General features: G+C 44.6%; 1 protein-coding gene and 1 long non-coding RNA gene across 6 annotated transcripts in view; one reads left to right on the top strand and one right to left on the bottom strand.

The window, feature by feature from the left end:
• LOC311518479 overlaps positions 1–20,679 on the bottom strand; it is a 52,862-nt gene that overhangs the window by 13,778 nt on the left and 18,405 nt on the right. Inside the window, exon 2 of the long non-coding RNA XR_014710994.1 lies at positions 15,872–15,930. This is a non-coding gene — a long non-coding RNA (uncharacterized lncRNA). The remainder of the gene's footprint in view (positions 1–15,871; positions 15,931–20,679) is intronic.
• Positions 1–20,679, top strand: part of AK9 (adenylate kinase 9) — a 245,383-nt gene that overhangs the window by 208,868 nt on the left and 15,836 nt on the right. For all 5 annotated transcript variants that reach the window (XM_084624319.1, XM_084624320.1, XM_084624317.1 and 2 more), the window contains 4 exons: positions 4,792–4,993; positions 12,429–12,575; positions 15,784–16,004; positions 20,395–20,591. In XM_084624319.1, the coding sequence (XP_084480445.1) occupies positions 4,792–4,993; positions 12,429–12,575; positions 15,784–16,004; positions 20,395–20,591 (767 nt within the window). The remainder of the gene's footprint in view (positions 1–4,791; positions 4,994–12,428; positions 12,576–15,783; positions 16,005–20,394; positions 20,592–20,679) is intronic.

The following is a 20,679-nucleotide window of genomic DNA, read 5'->3' as shown; positions in this document are numbered from 1 at the left end:
AAGCAGTAGATTCCCTGCACCATCTGGCAGCCATAGAACTGGTACCTCTTCAGCACAGGGCAAAAGGATTATATTTGATATATTTTCTCATCTCCCAAGAATAAAGAAGGCTGGAGTCCCATCCTAGATCTCAGATAGTTTAACATCTTTATCCACTGCTTTAGGTTCAGAATGGTCACCCTGGTCTCTATAATCCCCTCACTAGCTAAATGTGATTGGTTCACAGCTCTTGATTTAAAGGATTCTTATTTCCACATAGACATCCACCCTGCAGACCAGAGATTTCTGAGATTCACTGTGAGCCTTGACTGTTACCAATACAATGTGCTCTCCTTTGGCCTCTCAATGAGACCGATGATATTCACCAAGGTATTATCAGTAGTGGTAGCTCACCTCCTTTGTCAGGGTTCATCATTCCCTACCTCGATGACTGCTCATGAGGAAGTCACATCAAGAAGTATGGATGACAACCTTGTCCTTACTCATACTCGGATACTCCTCAGGGGTCCAGGTAAATGTAGTTAATTTAGTCCCACAAAGAGGAGAGATTTTATTGGAGCAATCCTAGATTCAATCAGAGCTAAAGCAATACCTACCTCAGGAAAGATTCCAGGGTATAAGGGTCCTCATCACTCAGTTGTGGCTGAACCCTCAGATGACAGTTCAAACCTGTCTCATCCTCCTAGGTCACATAGCTTCATGTACCTATGTGACACCCTTTGCCTTCAGTGTCTACAGGCTTGGTTATGGACAGTCTACATGTCAAGCAAGCACAGTCTGGACATACTGGTCTTGCTCCCCTACAGAGTTCTGGCTTCTCTCTCCTGGGAGAGAAAACAGGGAGACTGTGTGCATGGGGTTTCCTTTTATCCTTTCCGCACCCACAGAAAAACTGATTACAGATGCTCCCTTACCAGAGTGGGGAGCCCATCTGGATGGGCACATAACATAGGCTATCTGGACCCACCAAGAATCCCAGTTGCACGTAAACCTTCTAGGGCTGTGTGCACTGCATAAAGCCTACAAACAATTTATACCATTTATTTGGACCTTACACATTCAAGTCATGTCAGAGGTGGTCAGTGTTAGGGGTTCACAACACGTTAGCAGACAGCCTCAGACATTTCTCCAGAAACAAGTAGGAGCTACATGACTCAGTGGTAAGAGCATTTTTCAGCAGTGGGAATTCCTGCCTTGGGATCTCTTTGCATCTCAAGAGAACAAGAAATGCTGGATCTATTGGTCCAGGACAGCTCAGGCTACAACTCTAGAGGGGATGCATTTCTATTTCAGTGATTGGTACAAATGTACGCATTTCCACATATGCCTTTTACCTCAGTTCAGAGGAAGATCAAACAAGATGGAGCATCAGTGATTCTGATTTCTCCCTGGTGGTCTAGACATTTCTGGTTCCTGAGTGTTCTCCAGATGTCCTCACATCCATGCCTCCACAATCAGCTGTTCTCAGCCCAACTGACTCAGGACAAGGGCAAGATCAAACGTCCCAACCCAGCATCACTCCATTTAACAATGTAGTATTTGGATGGACGACAGATCTAAAAAAGGTCATATGTGGAGGCAATACAATCCATCATTAACAATAGTAAGAAGCAAAAAGAAAAGGAGTACTTGTGGCGCCTTAGAGACTAACCAATTTATTTGAGCACAAGCTTTCGTGAACTACAGCTCACTTCATCAGATGCATTGAGCTGTAGCTCACGAAAGCTTATGCTCAAATAAATTGGTTAGTCTCTAAGGTGCCACAAGTACTCCTTTTCTTTTTGCGAATACAGACTAACACGGCTGCTACTCTGAAACCTGTCAATAGTAAGAAGGCATTTCCTAGTGGAATCACCACACAGCAAAATGGAAAAGATTCTTTACCTAGTGCCACCATCATCAGAAGCGTCCATGATCTTCTCTCGCTAAAAACTTAATAGCTATCCATCAGTTCCTTATGAATATACTTGGCAACTGTTAGCACTGTGGACAGCCAGCCATTCAGTCTTCGCTTATTCTACTACAGTAAGTTTCTGAAAGGACTGATCCAAATCTTCCCTCCAGTGCTGAAGCCTACCCTAACATGAGACCTCAGTCTTCTCCTGTCAGCATTGATGAATGCTCTGTTCAAACCCTTAGCCTCATATGCATTCATTCGTCTGTGAAGATTGCATTGCTGGTTGCTATCATCTCAGCCAGAAGTGTAGGTGAGTTGGGGGCCTTATGGCTGACCACCCTATATGGTCTTCCATAAGGATAAGGTTTCCTTGAGATTACATCCCAAGTTTACTTCTAAAGTAACTGCAGAATTCCATCTGAACCAGGTCATCCACATCTGTGTCTTCTAACTGAAGCTCCAGGCCACCAGAGAGGACAGGAAGCTCCACTCTCTGGATGTCCATTGAGCTTTAGCCTTCTACCTACAGAGAATGAAATCCTTCAGAAAAATCTCCCAAACTGTTTCCTTTGCTGAATGCATGAGAGGAGAAGTTCTCCTCACAGAGAGTGTCAAAATGGATGTTGGGCTGCATCCTGCTGTGTTATGAGCTGATAGTGATCCTTCCTCCTCAAGGCATGAGGGCTCTCTTGACTAGAGCACAGGCTGCAATGGTAGCTTCATTTTGAAATGTTCCTTTCCTATACATTTGCAGAGCAGCAATGTGGGGCTCCATCCATACATTTGTGAGACATTACACTTTGGTTTAGGCTTCTTCAGCAGACTCATCTTTCGGCAGAGCAGTCCTCCATTCTGTGGTACAACAGGGTTCCTTGTGTCCTCCTCCTTAATGAAAATTGTTTGAGAATCACTTCAAATGGAATACCATAAGGACCATCACTCAAAGAAGAAAAGAGTTGCTTACCTTGTGCAAAAAGAAAAGGAGTACTTGTGGCACCTTAGAGACTAACATTTATTTGAGCATAAGCTTTTGTGAGCTACAGCTCACTTCATCGGATGCTGTAGCCCATGAAAGCTTATGCTCAAATAAAATTTGTTAGTCTTTAAGGTGCCACAAGTACTCCTTTTCTTTTTGCGAATACAGACTAACACAGCTGCTACTCTGTTACCTTGTACAGTAACTAGACTTCCTTGAGATGTATGGTTCCTATCTGTATTTCACTACCCACCCTCCTTCCCCTCTGCTGCAGAGCCTTATCCTATGGCTATTCATGGTAGAAAATTAACTGGAGAGGTGGTCATCCTGCACCATCCCTTATGCCCTCGGTTGGGAGCACAAGGAGAAGAAGGGCGCAGATACAGACCAACAGACATTGCCAGCAAAAATCTTCTGTTCTCAAGCCCATGGAGCATGCACACACATCAAGTGGAATACCAATAAGGGACCACACATCTCAAAGAACTCCCGTTACTGTACAAAGTAAGTTAATCCTCCTTTATTTAACTTTCAATTCTTAATCTCCCCTTTGCCCCCCACACGTATAAGATTCTCTGTGTCTACTGTGAACTGGAGTTCTCTCCTATCTCTTACCAACCACAGCACTCTTGAAGCACTATTTTGTAGCCTGGGGTAGACTAGAAGAGACTCCTTTCAGTGCTGCCCCTTAATTGTACAGAAGCCAGGCACTCTGGATAACATTTTCCAAAGCACCTAAGTGCTCCTTAGTCCCATTTTGGAAAGTACTTATATCACTTAGGAACCTAAGTCCCATTGAAAGTGGCTATACTAAAATGTTTACCCTTATTCTTTCCCAGAAACTGAGCATGTCTTTTCCACATCATTGCCACCTCTGTACAAGAAGGCAAAATAACAGTTTTTAATTTATTGTCCATATAGTCCTATAGGGCCAGGTAAAGATTGTATTAAACTAAATTGGCAGTTGTCGATGTCTGTCTATTTTTAACCTAAATGTTAGTAGGTGATTGAGGCACCCTGATTGTCAAACTGATAGAAATGAAGTTGTACTAAAACTGTTGGTTACAGAAAATGGCAAACTGTATACAATCATCATTCTGTAATCTCTGGTTTTGTTTGGTGTGTTTTTGTAACCACAAAGTTTTGAAAATCCATACAAAATTATATGGTTTTTATTTACTTTAGCTAAAATCCATTTATCTTCTTTCTTCCCCACTGTCCCCCCCAACTACTTGGGGGACAATGGTGAAGGGTCTCTACAGAACTGTAAACCCCAGCGAAAGCTGGTGTCCAACAAAGAAGAATTTTAGTCAAAAGTAGAGTCGCTTACATAATGGTGCAGAACATGAACCACAAGCTAAGCTTTGCCATATAGTTGTATTAACATTTTATCACAAATTGTCCATCTATCACACCAAGAATGTAGTACAGCAATGCAACCACATATAAGAAGATGGCAATTATCAATTTCTTTACCTTTTCTAATATTGTGGATGAATTTAATGTTCATATAAGTCATGATCTAATGGTATTAGTTATGGCCATACATAGACTGGAAAAGTACTCTGCAAGTTCCAAACATGTTGTCTGCCACTGCATTTTAACATCCTGTACCTGCTATTCCAATCCCAGCCTTATACTAAGCAGTGACTGTTTTAGTAATGCAGACATTGCTTTTGGGAGTTCAGTGTCAATGTCTGGATACTAATGCATTTTAAATTATACATACTTGCATAAGCTTGACCTACAATACATTTTTGAGAAGTCCTGTGTCTTGGCTCTATACCAGTAGCATACTGCATTTATCTAAATTATGAAAGTCATAGTTTTATGGAATATGAATAACATTGTTAATAAATCATTGTGTTGCATTGATGTCTAAGTGAAAGCTGAGTGTTAAAAACAAAATATTTTTCAGTTGCTAAGAAGTTTGCAAGTGTCTATGGGTTAATGCGCTTATCTATGGGAGATGCTATCCGAATAGTGTTAAACAATCAGCCAGAGAGCGAGCTGGCACTTATGTTAAAGTGGCATCTTCAAAAAGGACTGACTGCACCTGATGAACTAGCCGTCCAAGCTCTAGAAGTGGCTTTGATGGATCATGTGTGCAGCACTGCTGGGTAAGAGGTTTGTCTGTTTGTTTTTATAAGATAACATTCTTTTCATAAGGATTGATTTGCATAACCATAATGAAACAAGTAGTTTCACTAAAACACGTCAATGGAACCAAAAATTTGTCCGTTACGAAGTTACACTTTGGTCCTGTCCACAGTGGAGCACAAACCAGGCTCTCCACTTCAGTCTTCAAAAAGAGTTTTCAAGCATGATTTTCTACAATTCTCAGGAAAGACTATTTCACTTTCCTCCTTTACCTTTAATATTTCACATTTTCTGAAAGATACTTTAACCAAAGGGACAGTATTTCATTGTACACTGAAAATTCCTGTTTCTTTCTCAATGTTGATGTCTCCCCCAGTCAGACATGAGGACTGCACCTCTTACTACAAATACCAGTGGCAACTCAGACTTATCCATGGAGCTCTGGGACTCGGCTGTACCTGTTCTGCCCTGGCTGTACCTGTTCTGCCCTGGCACCAGTTTTTCTCTCTCTGGTAGTGCAGACTGACAGTTCAGTGCTCCCATTGTGTTTTGTTTTTAGGAACAGCCAGAAAATAAAATCCGTCTTCTGTCCCCTAACCCCTATGGAATCCAAATTTCTAGTAGGCTGTCCCCAGAATGGAACCGCCTGCCAAGCTGACCCAAGTTAAGAATCATCCTACTTCTTCATCTCTCCCGCAAGCTCCAGCTTCTCTCCCAAAGAAGGGTAATTCTTCAAGTGCTTGCTCATATTCCAGTTTAGGTGTGCGCACACTCCATGCACAGCCGTCGGAGAATTTTTACCCTAGCAACACCAGGTGGGTCGGCTGTCGAGCCCCCTGAAGTGGCACCTTCATGGTGCTCGATATATACCCCAGCCGACCCAGCTCCCCCTCAGTTCCCTCTTACCACCCATGACAGTCGTTGGAACTCTGGAGTTCGGCTTTGCTGGTCTCCACTCTCCCTAGCACTTGCAGTTTCTAGTTTATAATAGTTCATAGTTATAGTTGTAGTTAGTTAGTATTAGTGGGTTGGAGCGGGGGTTCCCCTCCTTCCTGATTTTCTATTGGGCTCATGCCCAAAGCTCTGGGATTCAAGCCCTGTGGTTCCTGCTCTAAGCCCATACCAATGGGCGACCCCCATGACTCTTGCCAAAAGAGTCTGCTTGATGAGACTCCCCCAGACAAGTGCAGGATCTGCAAGGGTTTTCATCCCCGGACCAAGAAGGAGCGGGACTTTCATCTCAAACAGCTCCTTATGGAGTCGGCTTTTAGCCCTCAACCAAGATCTGGCACCAAGCACCTCGGTGTGCAGCACCCCAGCGGCAGGAGCAGCACCGCGGCTGGACTCAGACCAAGACCCACGGCATCGTCGCTCCCCGGCACCACAGCCGACATTGGCCCGGCACCACTCCCACTCTCCTGCCCAGAAGCAGCACTGGAAGCTGGAAAAGGCTGGCCCACCTCCAGAGGCCAGCCCCCTTGGAACCGCCTCTGGAGGCACCCCCCGACAGGGGAGTGCCTCGGGACACAGTCTATGGCCTCAGCGCAGTTGACTCCGGCCCTGGGAGGAGAGCCGTTGAGTCTAGTGACCCTGGACTCAGTGGTACACAGTGTGGTTGAGGTCCAGTTGCCGTCCACCCCGGATACCTTTGCGGCTGCAAGGGACCTTATTGCCATGACAGCATCAGCATCCCCTCAGCCTCATGCCAAGGCACCAGTATCTGCACGTACAGCACCATCCTGAGGCAAGCTGGCCCTGATCTACCCGTCGGCACAGTCAGTCGAGCCATGGCACCAGTCTCGTTCTCGGCACCCTTCCTGCTCCTGATGCTGCTCGCACTCCACATGCCATTTGCAGTCCTGGCACCACTCTCCTTTGCGGCGCTGGTTATACTCGTGGCACTAGTTGTACTTGTGGCACCGCTCTGCCCACTGGTCACCATTGAGGAGCAGATCCTGGACCTGATGCCACTCATCTAGATCCAGGTCCAGATCCAGGCACCGTTCCAGGTCCCGGCACCACTCCCCAGCTTCGTGGCACCATTCACCTTCACCCCGTCGGCATGACCCAGTGCAGATCCACTTGGCACTGCCTTGGCCTTCCCTTTCCATTTCCCATTCTTCAGGATCGGATGCAGGGTCACGCTTCTTGGACCGCCACCATATGGACCATAGCCGCCTGGAGTCAGGGGCTGGGCATTGGCAGGCGTAGGAGCAAGGTCCCGCTCAAGTGGCATAGCGCCAGGCCCAGGATGCTCCGTCTAGGGCTTCTTGCTCAGCCCCGTCTGAGCCACGAGTGCCAGAGGCTGCTGCCACTCAGCCTGTCCCGGGGGGCATGGAGACCGTGGTGGCTCCTCTTCCCATGACAGGACCTCCTACAACACCTGTTCCTACTCTGGGCCTGGAGGTCGCTGGCACAGGACAGCTGGGCCCAGTTCTGCAAGAGGCCTTAGATGACCCTCTCCCCTCTGTGGCCTCCTCCTCACCTGATGAGGCAGTGACAGGCACTACAGTCTCGGGCCCTTCTCCTGTAGACCTCTGTGCCCACCAGGACCTCCTGCGCAGAGTGGCCTGAAATATGAACTTGCAAGCAGAGGAGGTGGTAGAGGTGGAGGACCCAGTGGTGGATATTCTATTAGTGGAAGCGCTGTCAAGGGTAGCCCTTTCCTTTATTCGGACTATCCAATCCGCCACCAGAACAATCTGGCAAACACCTACATCCATCCCACCAACTGCTATGGGAGCGGAATGCAAATACTTTGTCCCCTCAAAGGGGTACAGTTATTTGTTCACCTACCCACAGCCTTGTTCGCTAGTGGTAGCATCGGTAAATGAGAAAGAACAGCATGGCCAGCAGGCCCCAGCTCCCAAATCAAAGGACGCCAAACGCCTTGATCTGTTTGGGTGCAAAGTTTATTCCTCAGGGGTCTTCAGCTCAGGATCACTAATCAGCAGACACTGAGCCATTAAAATTTTAACTCCTGGAACTCCATGCTGAAATTTAAGGAGTTTAGTACCTCCTAAGACCAGAGAGGAGTTTGGGGCCTTGGTTGAGGAGGGCAAAACAGTGGCATGGACCTCGTTACAGGCCTTGCTGGACGCTGCGGATTCTGCCATACGTACTTTGTCCTTGGGGATAGCGATGAGGTGTGTCTCCTGGCTGCAAGCCTCCAACCTGCCACCGGAGCTTCAGCAAATGCTGCAGGACCTCCCCTTTGATGGAGAGGGCCTGTTTTCAGACAAGACCAATTCCAGACTACAAAGCCTTAAAGACTCAAGGGCCATAATGAAGTCCCTGGGCATGCACACACCGGCCACCCAACAGAAACCCTTCAAACCTCAGCAGACACAACAACGCTTCTATCCTCCCCCTCGACTGAGGCAGGATTTTTATAGGAGACAGGGCCATAATGGCAAGAGGAAGCCTTCAGATCCCCAGTCTGGGCAAGGCTAGGGCCCGCTCAAGCTATCGACAGGCTCAAAACAGGCCTTTTGAAGGGATGCTCGAGGACGGTGTACCAGACCTCATTCAGAATCCCACCCCACCTTTCTTGAATCGTTTATCCCACTTCCACTGTGCCTGGTCCCACATAACTATGGACTGCTGGGTCCTCCACAGAGTGGAAGTGGAATACTCTCTCCAATTTTCTTCCTCCCCACCCTCCTTCCCCGTCCCTCTTCAGGGACCCTTCTCACAAGCAATTAATTCAGGAGGTTCAGACACTTCACCAGGGGGCGATCGAGGTGGTTCCAATGGAGCTAAGGGGCAGGGGATTTTACTCCCGATATTTCCTAATCTCCAAGGCAAAGGGAGGGCTTCAGCCCATTCTGGACCTGCACAGTCTCAACGAGTTCATGGTAAAATTGAAATTGCGCATGGTTTCCTTGGGCACCATCATACCTTCCCTGGATCCTGGTACGCCACCCTCGACATGAAGGACATGTATTTCCACATAGCGATTCATCCGGCGCACAGATGCTTCCTCTGCTTTGCGGTCAACTGTGACCATTATCAGTTCACGGCCCTTCCCTTCGGTCTCTCCACGGCCCCCTCAGTGTTTACCAACTGTATGGCGGTTGTGGCGGCTTTCCTTCGTTGTTGGCAGGTGCAGGTATACCCTTATCTTGATGACTGGCTTATCCAGGGACATGCCAAAGAACAGGTGCAGTCCCACCTCCACTTGGTCAGGGACACGTTTCTTAGGTTAGGCCTCCTTCTCAATGTGGCAAAGTTGACACTAAAACTGACCCAGAGAATAGAATTCACTGGGGCGGTTCTGGACTCCGTGCAGACACGAGCTCTCCTGCTGGATGCCCGTTTCCAGGCTTTAGTGGCCCTCATCTGGAGCCTTCAGAGCTTCCCAACCTCGTCAGCAAGAAGTTGCTTGAGTCTTCTCAGCCACATGGCTTCCTACACAAACATGACCAAGCATGCCAGACTTCGACTCCACCTGTTACAAGCCTGGCTGGCAACAGCCTATCACCCAGGTCGAGATAGCCTGAACTTGGTGGTCACCGTCCCGGAGTGGGACCTGGCCTCTCTCCGCTGGTGGCTAAATCCCCAGGTGGTTTGCAAAGGAGTCCCCTTTCACAGCCCGCAACCTTCCTTGTCCCTGGTCACGGATGAGTCAGGGGACATTCCTCAGGGACATTCAGACGCAGGGCCTATGGCCCCCATCCGCGCTCTCCCTTCATATCTATGTTTGGGAGCTGATGGTGGTGCGGCTTGCCTGTCAAGCCTTCTGGAGCGGCTGCAGGGTCATTGTGTGGCAGTCCTCACAGACAATACCATGGCCATGTTCTACATCAAACAAGGGGGGGATACGCTTCTCCCCCTTCTGTCAGGAGGCCGTTCAACTGTGAGAATTTGGTATAGCCCACTCCATTCACCTGCTGGCTTCCTTTCTACCTGGGATCCAGAACATGCTGACGGACCACCTGAGCAGATCCTTCCGCTCACACAAGTGATCCCTTCAACCAGATATCATCCACCCCATCTTCCAAAGGTGGGGGTTTCCCCAGGTTGACCTGTTTGCCTCCTGCAGCAATCGGAAATGTCCAGCTTTTTTGCTCCCTCCAGAGCCGCTCCCCAGGCTCTCTCACACAAATGCCTTCCTGCTCCCCTAGACAACTCGTCTATTTTACTCCTTTCCCTCATTTCCCCTGGTGCACAGGGTTTTGCTCAAAGTATACAGGGACAGGGCACAAGTAATTCTGGTAGCTCCCGCATGACCCAGACACCATTGGTATACCATGCTCCTGGAACTCTGTGGACGCTTCAGTCCCATTGCCTCTTCTTCCAGACCTGATTACTTAGGATCACGGTCGCCTCTGCCATCCTGATGTACGATCTCTCCACCTTACAGCATGGATGCTGTGTGACTGAACCCTGCAGAACTTCGCTGTTCAGAATCTGTGCAACAAGTTCTGATGGGCAGCAGGAAGCCCTCCACTAGGGCCACATATATGGCTAAGTGGAAGCGGTTCTTGTGCTGGTGCTCTCAGCACAACATGCCCCCTCTCCAGGTGTCCAGGCCTGTCATTTTGGAATACCTGCTGGGCCTAAAACAGCAGGGCCTGGCGGCATCCTCTGTCAGAGTTCACCTTCCAGCCATCTTGGCTTTTCACCCAGGTGCGCATGGCTACTCTGCCTTCGCCAATCCCATGGTTGGCAGGTTTCTTAAGGGCCTGGACAGTCTCTACCCATAAGTTTGACACCCAGTCCCCACATTGGACCTTAACTTGGTCCTCTCCAGACTCCTGGGGCCCCCGTTCGAGCTGCTGGCCACCTGCTCCCTCCTCTATCTCTCCTGGAAAACAGCTTTCCTTGTCGCTATCACGTCGGTGCGGTGGGTCTCCAAGCTCAGAGCCCTTACTTCCAAACCACCCTACACTATCTTTCATAAAGATAAAGTGCAGCTTTGGCCTCATCCAGCCTTTCTTCTAAAGGTTGTATCGGCCTTCCATATCAGCCAGGACATATTTCTCCCAGTTTTTTATCCAAAACCGCACGCCAGTCACCAGGAACAGCGGCTGCACTCCCTCACCTTCTACACTGAGCATACAAACCCATTCAGGAAGATGGCCCAGCTCTTCATCACGGTGGCAGACTGGATGAAAGGCCTCCCGGTTTCATCTCAGTGGATCTCCTCATGGATCACATCCTGTATCCACGCTTGCTATGATCTGGCCGGTGTGTCGACCCCACCCCCCCACTGCTCATTCTACAAGGGCCTGGCCTCATCGTCGGCTTTTCTGGCCCAGGCACCAATCCAGGAGATCTGCAGAGCCGCAACTTGGTCCTTGATACACACTTTCGCTTCGCACAATTCTATCGTCCAGCATGCCAGAGATGACACGGTAGAGCGGTCCTACAATCCACGTTGATTCACTCCGACCCCATCACCTAGGTGAGGCTTGGGAGTCACCTAAATTGGAATAGATATGAGCAAGCAGTCAAAGAAGAAAAAACAATTACTCACCTTTGTAACTGTTGTTCTTCGAGATGTGTTGCTCATATCCATTCCAAACCCACCCCGCTTCCCTTCTGTTGGAGTAGCCGGCAAGAAGGAACTGAGAGGGCTCTGGGTCGGCTGGGGTATATATTGAGCGCCATGAAGGCGCTAGTCCAGGGGGGCTCCACAGCGACCCACCAGGTGTTGCTAGGGTAAAAATTCTCCTATGGCCATGCGTGCATTGCACGCATACCTAAATTGGAATGGATATGAGCAACACATCTTGAAGAACAGTTACAAAGGTGAGTAACTGTTTTTTCCTCACAGGACAGGACAACACCTAATTCATCTCTAACATGCAGTTTTCAGCTTTGAGATCAGGATTGCATAAGCTTCCCTTGATGTGAATGTTTTGGTGTATCTTGGCCCACCAATGCCTAATATGTGATAATTATGTTTCTTTTCAATATGGATTAGACAGACCTTGAGTTAAAGTAGTAGATGTTGATTTAGATGTTCTCTTTGGAACCCAATCCTGCTCCTGTCAAGTTGCTAATTATGTAGAGGACCAGTGGGGCTAGCTATAAATAAATAGATAAGAGCTCCTCATTTAAAACTCCAACTTTAAATGACTCTGAACTGTCAAGTTGTGCACGTCACCAGGCTATGTAACCATGTGTTCCCACACTTTTACGCTTGGCCTACCTCCTCCACTCCCTCCAATTTTTGTTACACCCACTTCTTATATTTTGTATTACATTTTATTGTAAACTCTGGGGTGGAGGCTGTGTCTTCCTGTAGGTTTGTACAACCCCTCGCTCAATGGGACTTGGATCTTGATTGGGGTCTCTGGACAGTACTGTAATACTGCTGGATACAATTAATTTAGGCTTGAATAAAGACTGGAAGTGGATTCTTGCTATTTACTGTTTAGTCTTAATGGTAAATTAGGAACTGACAGGTTTTTTTAAACCTGTATTCATGTTTCTGTTTTTACACAGAGTTGTTATTGATGGGTATCCTGTAACAACAAAACAAGTAAACATCTTGGAAGCAATGAGAATAATTCCAGTGAAAATCTTTGAGTTACAAGTGGATGCAAAGGAGCTTTTTAGAAGAGCACTAATAGACAAGGAAAGCACTGACAGGTAGTGATGCTAACAAAGAGTGATGATTTTATCCATGTTGTCAGGGTTCCCTCCCCACTCTGAACTCTGGGGTACAGATATGGGGCCCCACACAGAAGACCCCCTAAGCTTATATTCCACCAACTTAGGTTAAAAACTTCCCCAAGGCACAAATTCCTTTCCTTGTCCTTGGACGGTATTGCTGCCAAGTGATTTAAACAAATCACCAAGTGATTTAAACAAACATTCAGGGAGGGGCCACTTGCAGCCCTATTCCCCCCCCAAAAAATATCCCCCCAAAATCCTTCACCCCCTTTCCTGGGGAGGCTTGAGAATAGTATACCAACCAATAGGTTAACAAAGTGAGCACAGATCAAAGCCCCTGGTTTTTAGGGCACTGAAAATCAATCAGGTTCTTAAAAGAATAATTTTATTTTTAAAAAAAGTAAAAGAATCACACCTGCAAAATCAGGATGGAAGATAACTTTACAGGGTAAATAAAAAGATTTAAACCACAGAGGATTTCCCTCTGACTCTGCTTCCCAGTTACAAAACAGGAATAAAATTACCTCTTAGCATAGGGAAAATTCACAAACTAAAACAAAAGATAATCTAATGCATTTCCTTGCTATTACTTACAATTTCTGTAATTTTATATGTATCATTTCAGGATCTTTTAGGAGCTGGTTTACCTTCTTGGTCTCTCTCTGTTTCGAGAGGGAACCAACAAAGAGAGCACAAATAAAACCTTCCTTCCCCTCCCCCCCAGATTTGAAAGTAACTTCTTTCCACATTGGTCCTTCTGGTCAGGTGCCAACTAGGTTAATTGAACCGATTAACCCTTTACAGCTAAATGATTCTGTACCTTTGGCCAGGAGGCATTTTATGTTACTGCATACATAAAGGTTGTTACCCTTCCCTTTATATTTATGACACATGTAAATCTTATCTCTCACAAGTATCGATTTAAGTACTCATATGTCCCTCATCAAAAGAATATCTGAGTGCTGCTGAAAGTGACTACCAAAAACTGTATCTGCTAGCTTTGCTACTGGATTTTATTATTCACCCACAAAAGCATTACTAGTGTCAGTAAAACAGATACTTAACTGACTAACATAATCTGTCTCTTTTCCTTGAGTGAGAGTTCTAATTGTAGGCCTTTTTAAAGGTCAGGAGTAATGTTTCATTTCTCCAAAGTACAGTGCACAAGTTATTTTTCTAAACCAGTGTTTCTCAACTTATTATACATTGTGGGCCACACATGTGGCCCATAATGTTTAACCTGGACCACAGGGGCAGGGTGGCAGCGCAGTAGCGGCCCAGACCCCACCCTGCGGGCCAGAGACCCCAGGAGCTGCCTGGTTACCCCGACCTCAGGACTCCGATAGGGTTGCCAACTGTCTAATTGCACAAACCCAAACACCCTTGCCCCACCCCCCTGCTCTGCCCCTTCCCTAAGGCTCCTAGGCCAATGGGAACTGCAGAGTCAGTGCTCAGGGTGGGGCAGCGTACGGAGACCTCCTGCCCCCTCCCAGGGGCCGCAAAACGTACTGGCCACTTCTGGGAGTGACATGGGGCCAGGGCAGGCAGGAAGCCTGCCTTAGCCCTGCTACACCATCGGACTTTTTGTTCATTTGCATCACAAAAAAATAACCTAGAACTATCTTTTTGCAAGAGTTTTTTACAACTCCCATTTTTAATTTCAAACAAGTTATATTTTGTAGGCTTAAATCTGCCCCATTGTGCAATCTGAATAATTACTAAAAGGCAGTATTACGTTAAGAGCCTCATCTTATTGCTTTAAAAAAATCCCTAATATATGCTTTTTGCACTGTTTAAATGAAGAACCAGGATACTCTATGCATTTAAACTAGATATTTATACCTTTCAGGATACTTGCAGCTGTGTTCTAATCCAGATTGCGCTGGGAGTTTTACATAACATCCCAGTTTAAATTTAGTTTACTTTTTTAATTGGATAAAATATATATAAAACTTTCTGAGTTTGGAGCTTGCATTTCTCTTAAACATATTAGAAGATTATGGCTCCTTACTGCTAAACAAGAATCTGATGCTCACTTGATTCTTTTGGACCTTGATATCACAAATTTCTAGTTCAGATACTGGATTCAGGATTGTGCCTACCACCACACCAATGCTCCCATCTTAAAAGGCTTACAAGACTTTGTTTAGACTAGGATTTAAAGGCATGTGTAGCAAAGACTCACCGGTGCAGTGCCTCCTGCTGGTCGTCTTGGGAATTAGCTCTTCAGCCTTCAGAGTGCCCTCTGCTTGCCAATGTCTCGCTTACCTCCAGCCCCCGTGTCCCTCCCAGACCCCAGTGCCCCTTACCCCAGGGTTCTGCCCAGGGGACCCCCCCAACCCTCTCACCCACCTTGCCTCAGTGGCTACTGCCAGTCATCATCTAGCCCCCACTCACTGGGGCAAACTGCAATCTTCTCACGGCCACTCATTATTGGCAAGGAGGTTGGACCAGCTACCTCTGCCTATATCTGGGCTGCACCTCCCAGCCCCAGTACATGCATAGGCCTTTACCAAGGCCTCAGCCTGGGGAGTTGCCAGGCTGGAGCTCCCCAGCCCCTCTGGCCTTTCCCCAGCCCTGCTCCACTCCAGGTGCCCTCTTCTCCCAGGCACCCAGGCCCTTCTCTCTCCCCAGCTAGAGAGAGACTCTGACTCAGCTCCTCCCTGGGCCCTTATAACAGGGCCAGGTGTGGCCTGATTGGGTTGTGGCCCCAGTTGTGGCTGTTTCCCCAATCAGCCTACCTTTTTCAGGAGCAAGGCAACTGCCCTGCTACACGTTATTAGAATATGTCCATAAACGTGTAATAATTAATATCCTAAAAGTCCTCTTCAAAATATTAAGGCTAAAGTCAGGAAATAAACAGACAGAGTGTAATTTTCTGAATTTTGCTTGTTTTCTGGACATCCACTTGATTACTCAGAGTTGTGTAATGATAAGAACAAACGAGAATTTTTTCTGTATTAATGACAATACGATTCTTGATAAACAAAGCTGTATTTCCTCAACAGTACTCTACAGTTTCAATAAGCATAATTAAAAATATATTGATAATGAACTCTAATGTATAAATTTTGACCTTCAGTCAGATAATCATCATCAGGAAAAATATATATTTTGTATGTTTTTGATTCTTCTTATGTCAATGCTGTTTCTTAAATCATTGCTATTTTTTTATTTTCTTCAGTCCACCTTATCCTATACATGACAGCTCACAGATTCTAGCTATTCGGAACTCCTGCTATAAAAAGAAAATTGATGCTATTAGGACTTACTACGAGAAGGAACATCAGAACTGGTGTGTGGTTGATGCATTCCGCAGCAAGTGGTGGATCTGGAACAAAATATTTGAGGAAGTTCAGGTGATCATTAAAAAGATCCAAACATATCTGGAAACAATCAGAGAAGGTAAAAGAAGAATTGCTGTTTAAAAATAGTGCTTGCTGTTTTGTAATTGTAATTTAAGGAACCCATTGTGTCACATTTAGATTCAATTTTAATTTGCTTCAAGTTATCCAAAGCAATAATGCCCAGGCAAAAACATTTTAAGCTGGATTTAAGTTTCAGAGCACATTTCAGTCACTTAGTAGTAATAAAAGTCTTACAAGAAAATAGTACTTATAAAAAAAATTGAATATCTTGATTACACTGGGAAAATGCATCATGTCAGAAACTAATAAATGTTATGTAATATGATGCAAAACACAACTTGCGTAGATAGAGGCTGAACATGTTAGTTGGTCATGGTTAACACTATTGGTTTTAAACATGAGTCTCTTGTCTACACCATTTTACATTATGTTAACAGAGAGCTTGTCTACATGGTGAAGTAATGCACTCTACAGGGGTGTGATTTCTAAAGCCTACTAATGAGTTGTGCATTAATTGGTCCATCTAGATCCTGCTGGTGCACACTAAAAGTTTCCTACTGTGCTTTAACATGCTCAGCACTATATTAAAGTGCACTAGGAGAAAAGGTAAGCAGTCATGGAATAAGAGGAAATGGCCTCCCATGGATTAGTAACTGGTTAAGAGATAGGAAACAAAGGGTATGAATAAATGGTCAGTTTTTACAATGGAAAGAGCTAAATAGCGGGGTCCCCCAAAGATCTGTATTGGGACTTGTGCTATCCAGCATAATGATAAATGATCTGGAAAAGGGGTAAACAGTGAGGTGGCAACGATACTAAATTACTCAAGATAGTTAAGTCCAAAGCTGATTGTGAAGAGTTACAAAGGAATTTCACAAAACTAGGTGACTGGGCAACAAAATGAGTGATGAAATTCAATGTTGATAAGTGCAAAATAATACACATTGGAAAAAATAATCCCAACTATATATATAAAATGATGGGGTCTAAATGAGCTCTTACTACTCAAAAAAGAGATCTTGGAGTCATCGTGGATAATTCTCTGAAAATATCTGCTCACTGTACAGCAGCAGTCAAAAAAGCTAACAGAATATTAGGAACCATTAGGAAAGGGGATTGATGATAAAACAGAAAATATCATAATGCCACTATATAAATACGTGGTATGACCACACTTTGAATACTGCATGCGATTCTAGTCACCCCATCTCAAAAAAAGATTTACTAGAATTGGAACAGGTAAAGAGAAGGGCAACAAAAATGATTAGTTAGGAGTATGGAACAGTTTCCATACGAGGAGAGATTAAAAAGCCTGGGACTGTTCAGTTTCGAAAAGAAGAGACTAAAAGGAGATATGATAGAGATCTATAAAATCATGAATGGTATGGAGAAAATGAAATAGGGAAGTGTTATTTATCCCTTCCCATAACACAAGAAATAGAGGTCATTAAATTAATAGGCAGCAGGTTTAAAACAAACAGAAGGATGTACTTCTTCACACATCGCACAGGCAACCTATGGAACTCATTGCCAGTGGATATTATGAAGTATAACTGGGTTTAGAAAAGAATTAGGTAAGTTCATGGTCCATCAATGGCTATTAGCCAAGATGGTCAAGGATGCAAACCCATGTTCCAGGTGTCCCTCATTAAACCAATGCAATTTAAAGCATGGATGTTCTAAAATCAATTTAAACCTGAATTATATCTGTTTAGTTTGCACCTTTAAATTTACTAATGCAAGCTAAACTGCTATTACTGGTTTTAGACTGATATAAGGATATCCACAAAAAGAGTTTGCATCAATTTAAGTAAATCAGTTCTTAAACCAGTTTAAGTTAACCTGGTGCATCTTCTCTGTGTGGACAAGCCCCCGATGCATTTTTCCAGTGTAGACAAGGTCTACAGACTTGTCCCCACCTTGTCACAAACTAAAAGTTTGTGTAGACAAGCCTTAAGAGACCACCTCTCTCACCTTGTGACATGTTATCACCGCTGAGATCAGCAGAGTTGGTTGAGCAGGAGCCCAGTTGATATGAAAGGGAGTTGCGATTAAGATGTTCTCCAGTAGGACTCCTTAGCACCTTTTGGAATTTGCTTCCTTACCTCTCACCCCTTGGTACAAAGTAGCCTGAGTTTGTTGATCTTCAGGATTTGCTGAAGGGCTTATTTCCTTCCCAACTCCTCAAAAATTTCCTCTTTAGGGTGTTAGGTACTGGGGTAGAATCTGTTTGGGGGTTGAAGTTTTGTTTATATTTTTTGTGATTGCCAGAGTATTGTATAGTGGGAGCCACTGGAAGAGACCATTTATTCTGTTTATATATTTGAAATACTTATTAAGGACGCTCAGTCCAGGACTGATGCTTTGTTTTATAAACTAGTATAAATAAAAATACGTTTATAAACACAGAAAATTCAGAATTAGGGTTAATCTTACAAGGATTGTTTTTTGCAGTGCTGTTGTAGCAGTGTTGGTCCCAGGATATTAGAGAGACAAAGTGAGTGAGGTAATATTGGACCAACTTGTATTTGTGAAAGAGACAAGCTTTCGAGCAACACAGAGCTACACGGAGGTCCTGAGGAAGAGCTGTGTAGCTTGAAAGTTTGTCTTTCACCAAGAGAAGCTGATCCAATAAAAGATAGTACATCACCTACCATGTCTCTCAAAGGTTTTGATTTTTTATCCAGTGTACACTCAGCCTTAATAAAATTTTTGTTTGTCTGGGAATTTCTTTCTTTTTAGTTTTTTTGAGGGGTGGGGAGGAGTTGGTGAGGTTGGAAAGCAAGGAACTAGGAGTCATAGGAAGGCAGGAAACAGAAGCTTTACTTGGTCCTTGGCTCCTTAGCAGGCCTCTGTGAGTTAGATACCTCAGATTCCTCAGGATCCATATGCTGATTCCTCTTTTCCTACTAGCTGGTAAGAATTCTGTTGCTATCTGCCACTCTGTGAAGGCATTACAGATTCTGCTCCTGGTGAAGTACAGAAGCATCTTCCAAGATCTGTTTTACCAGAGGATGGAATTTGATAACAACTTGTCTCTGCAAGTCCTGCCTCCACTCCCTGGCAATGTTCCCTCTAATTTTTGACAGGCTGTGTGTGCAAAAAAACCTTTCTGTGCAAATTGTTGTGCTTCTGTGCAAATTTCCATGTGCATGGGGTTTAGGGTCTGTGTGCATGCACATACACGCACAGCTTAGAGGGAACAGTGCTCCCTGGCTTCTTCATGGAAGAAGACTGCGTGGATGGGAGGGGTGAATGGGAGTGCTTACTATTTGGGAGTGTCATGAGTACATTGATTCTATCTTAGTTTTTAAAGACTGCATGTATACAAAGCATCCATGTACAATCTTCACACTTTTATTAAGTTTACATACATGAATAAATAAATCCATGGCCTCTCTGAGGGGATAATCCCATTTAGACAAATCTGCTGGCAATAGGGAGGATAAGAGCTGGTGCCTGAGATCCAGGAACACAGAAGCAGAGGAGAGATATTTTCACTTCTTCCAAATGTAACTGTGGGGTGAGTGATGTAAGTGGCAAACTAACATAATTTGCATTGATTTGGTATTAGTATGAGTACATAACAAATGTTACTTAAATTGATTTGTTGTTCTGTGGGGACAAAATTGCTATTCTTTGGGGATCAAATTCAGTACTGGCATAAACTGACACATTTTAGTTGTTGAGTTATCTTACACCAGGGTTGAGTTTGGCCACAGCTGTCCTTGAGGATGGTGCAATGTAAATTAGAATGCTTGTGGAGGAAAGACGTGCTGCCTTATTTTACGTCCTCCTTTTGCTTTTCCTGTTACAGCCTCATATTGGCACCCAAACTTCAATCGTCTAAACTTCAGTCATAACCCAAATAATATTTAATTCCTCTTTAATCTATAATTTGAACATTAGACTTTTAAAATATAAATTGGATTTTCTTAGATATTTTATTCCAAGAGATCTTGAATAACTCTGTTAGCTAGACCCTCAAGTTTGTAAGACTGGGGTGAATAAATGAGAGTTTTTATCACATCCTAATTTAAACTTCTTTTCACTTATGTCGAGAAATCAAATGACAATTTAAATGTTCCTTTGCATCAGAGGAATGAAACAGTACACCCGTAATGCAAAACTACCTCAAAAAAAGTTGATTAATAAATTAACTGTGGAGGATCCTGCAACATTAGCTATTGTATTTCTTAAGTAATTGCTAAAGAAAAGATTACCAAAATAAATTAATAAAATATTTTGCAACCTAGTTACTTTAATAATCAAATTATTTATAAAGATTGCCAGTTTGTGATTCTCATCATTGAATATAAGTGTTACATTTCCACAATGGATATAATCCTCAAAAATGGCAACATTTTGTACTGCATGTGAAAAATGTTGAAATTTTACAAAATAACATTTTATTCTATTATCGACAGGAAAAGCAGCCAGTATTGCTGATTTATGTATCACACCACAAGAGTTGCAGTCTCGGCTAGGAGAATTTGGACAATACTGTCCTGTCAGCATCGCAGAAAAGGGTGAACTGGTTGACTGCTCTGTAACCTCATCATTGCAGTTTGCAGCAGAGTTTCGAGGACACTATTACAAAATGGCTTCGCAGGAGGAATTGAATGTGAATATCCAAGGGCCTCAATGGCCTCAGCAAGGGTGGGATAGGAGGAAGGGTGGCTTTACTAGGAGCAGAGCCATCCCTATCCATA

Source organism: Lepidochelys olivacea (assembly GCF_965140295.1).
Source record: "Lepidochelys olivacea isolate rLepOli2 genome assembly, chromosome: 3".
NCBI classification, from domain to species: domain Eukaryota; kingdom Metazoa; phylum Chordata; order Testudines; family Cheloniidae; genus Lepidochelys; species Lepidochelys olivacea.
This window is presented reverse-complemented; position numbering and strand designations above follow the sequence as displayed.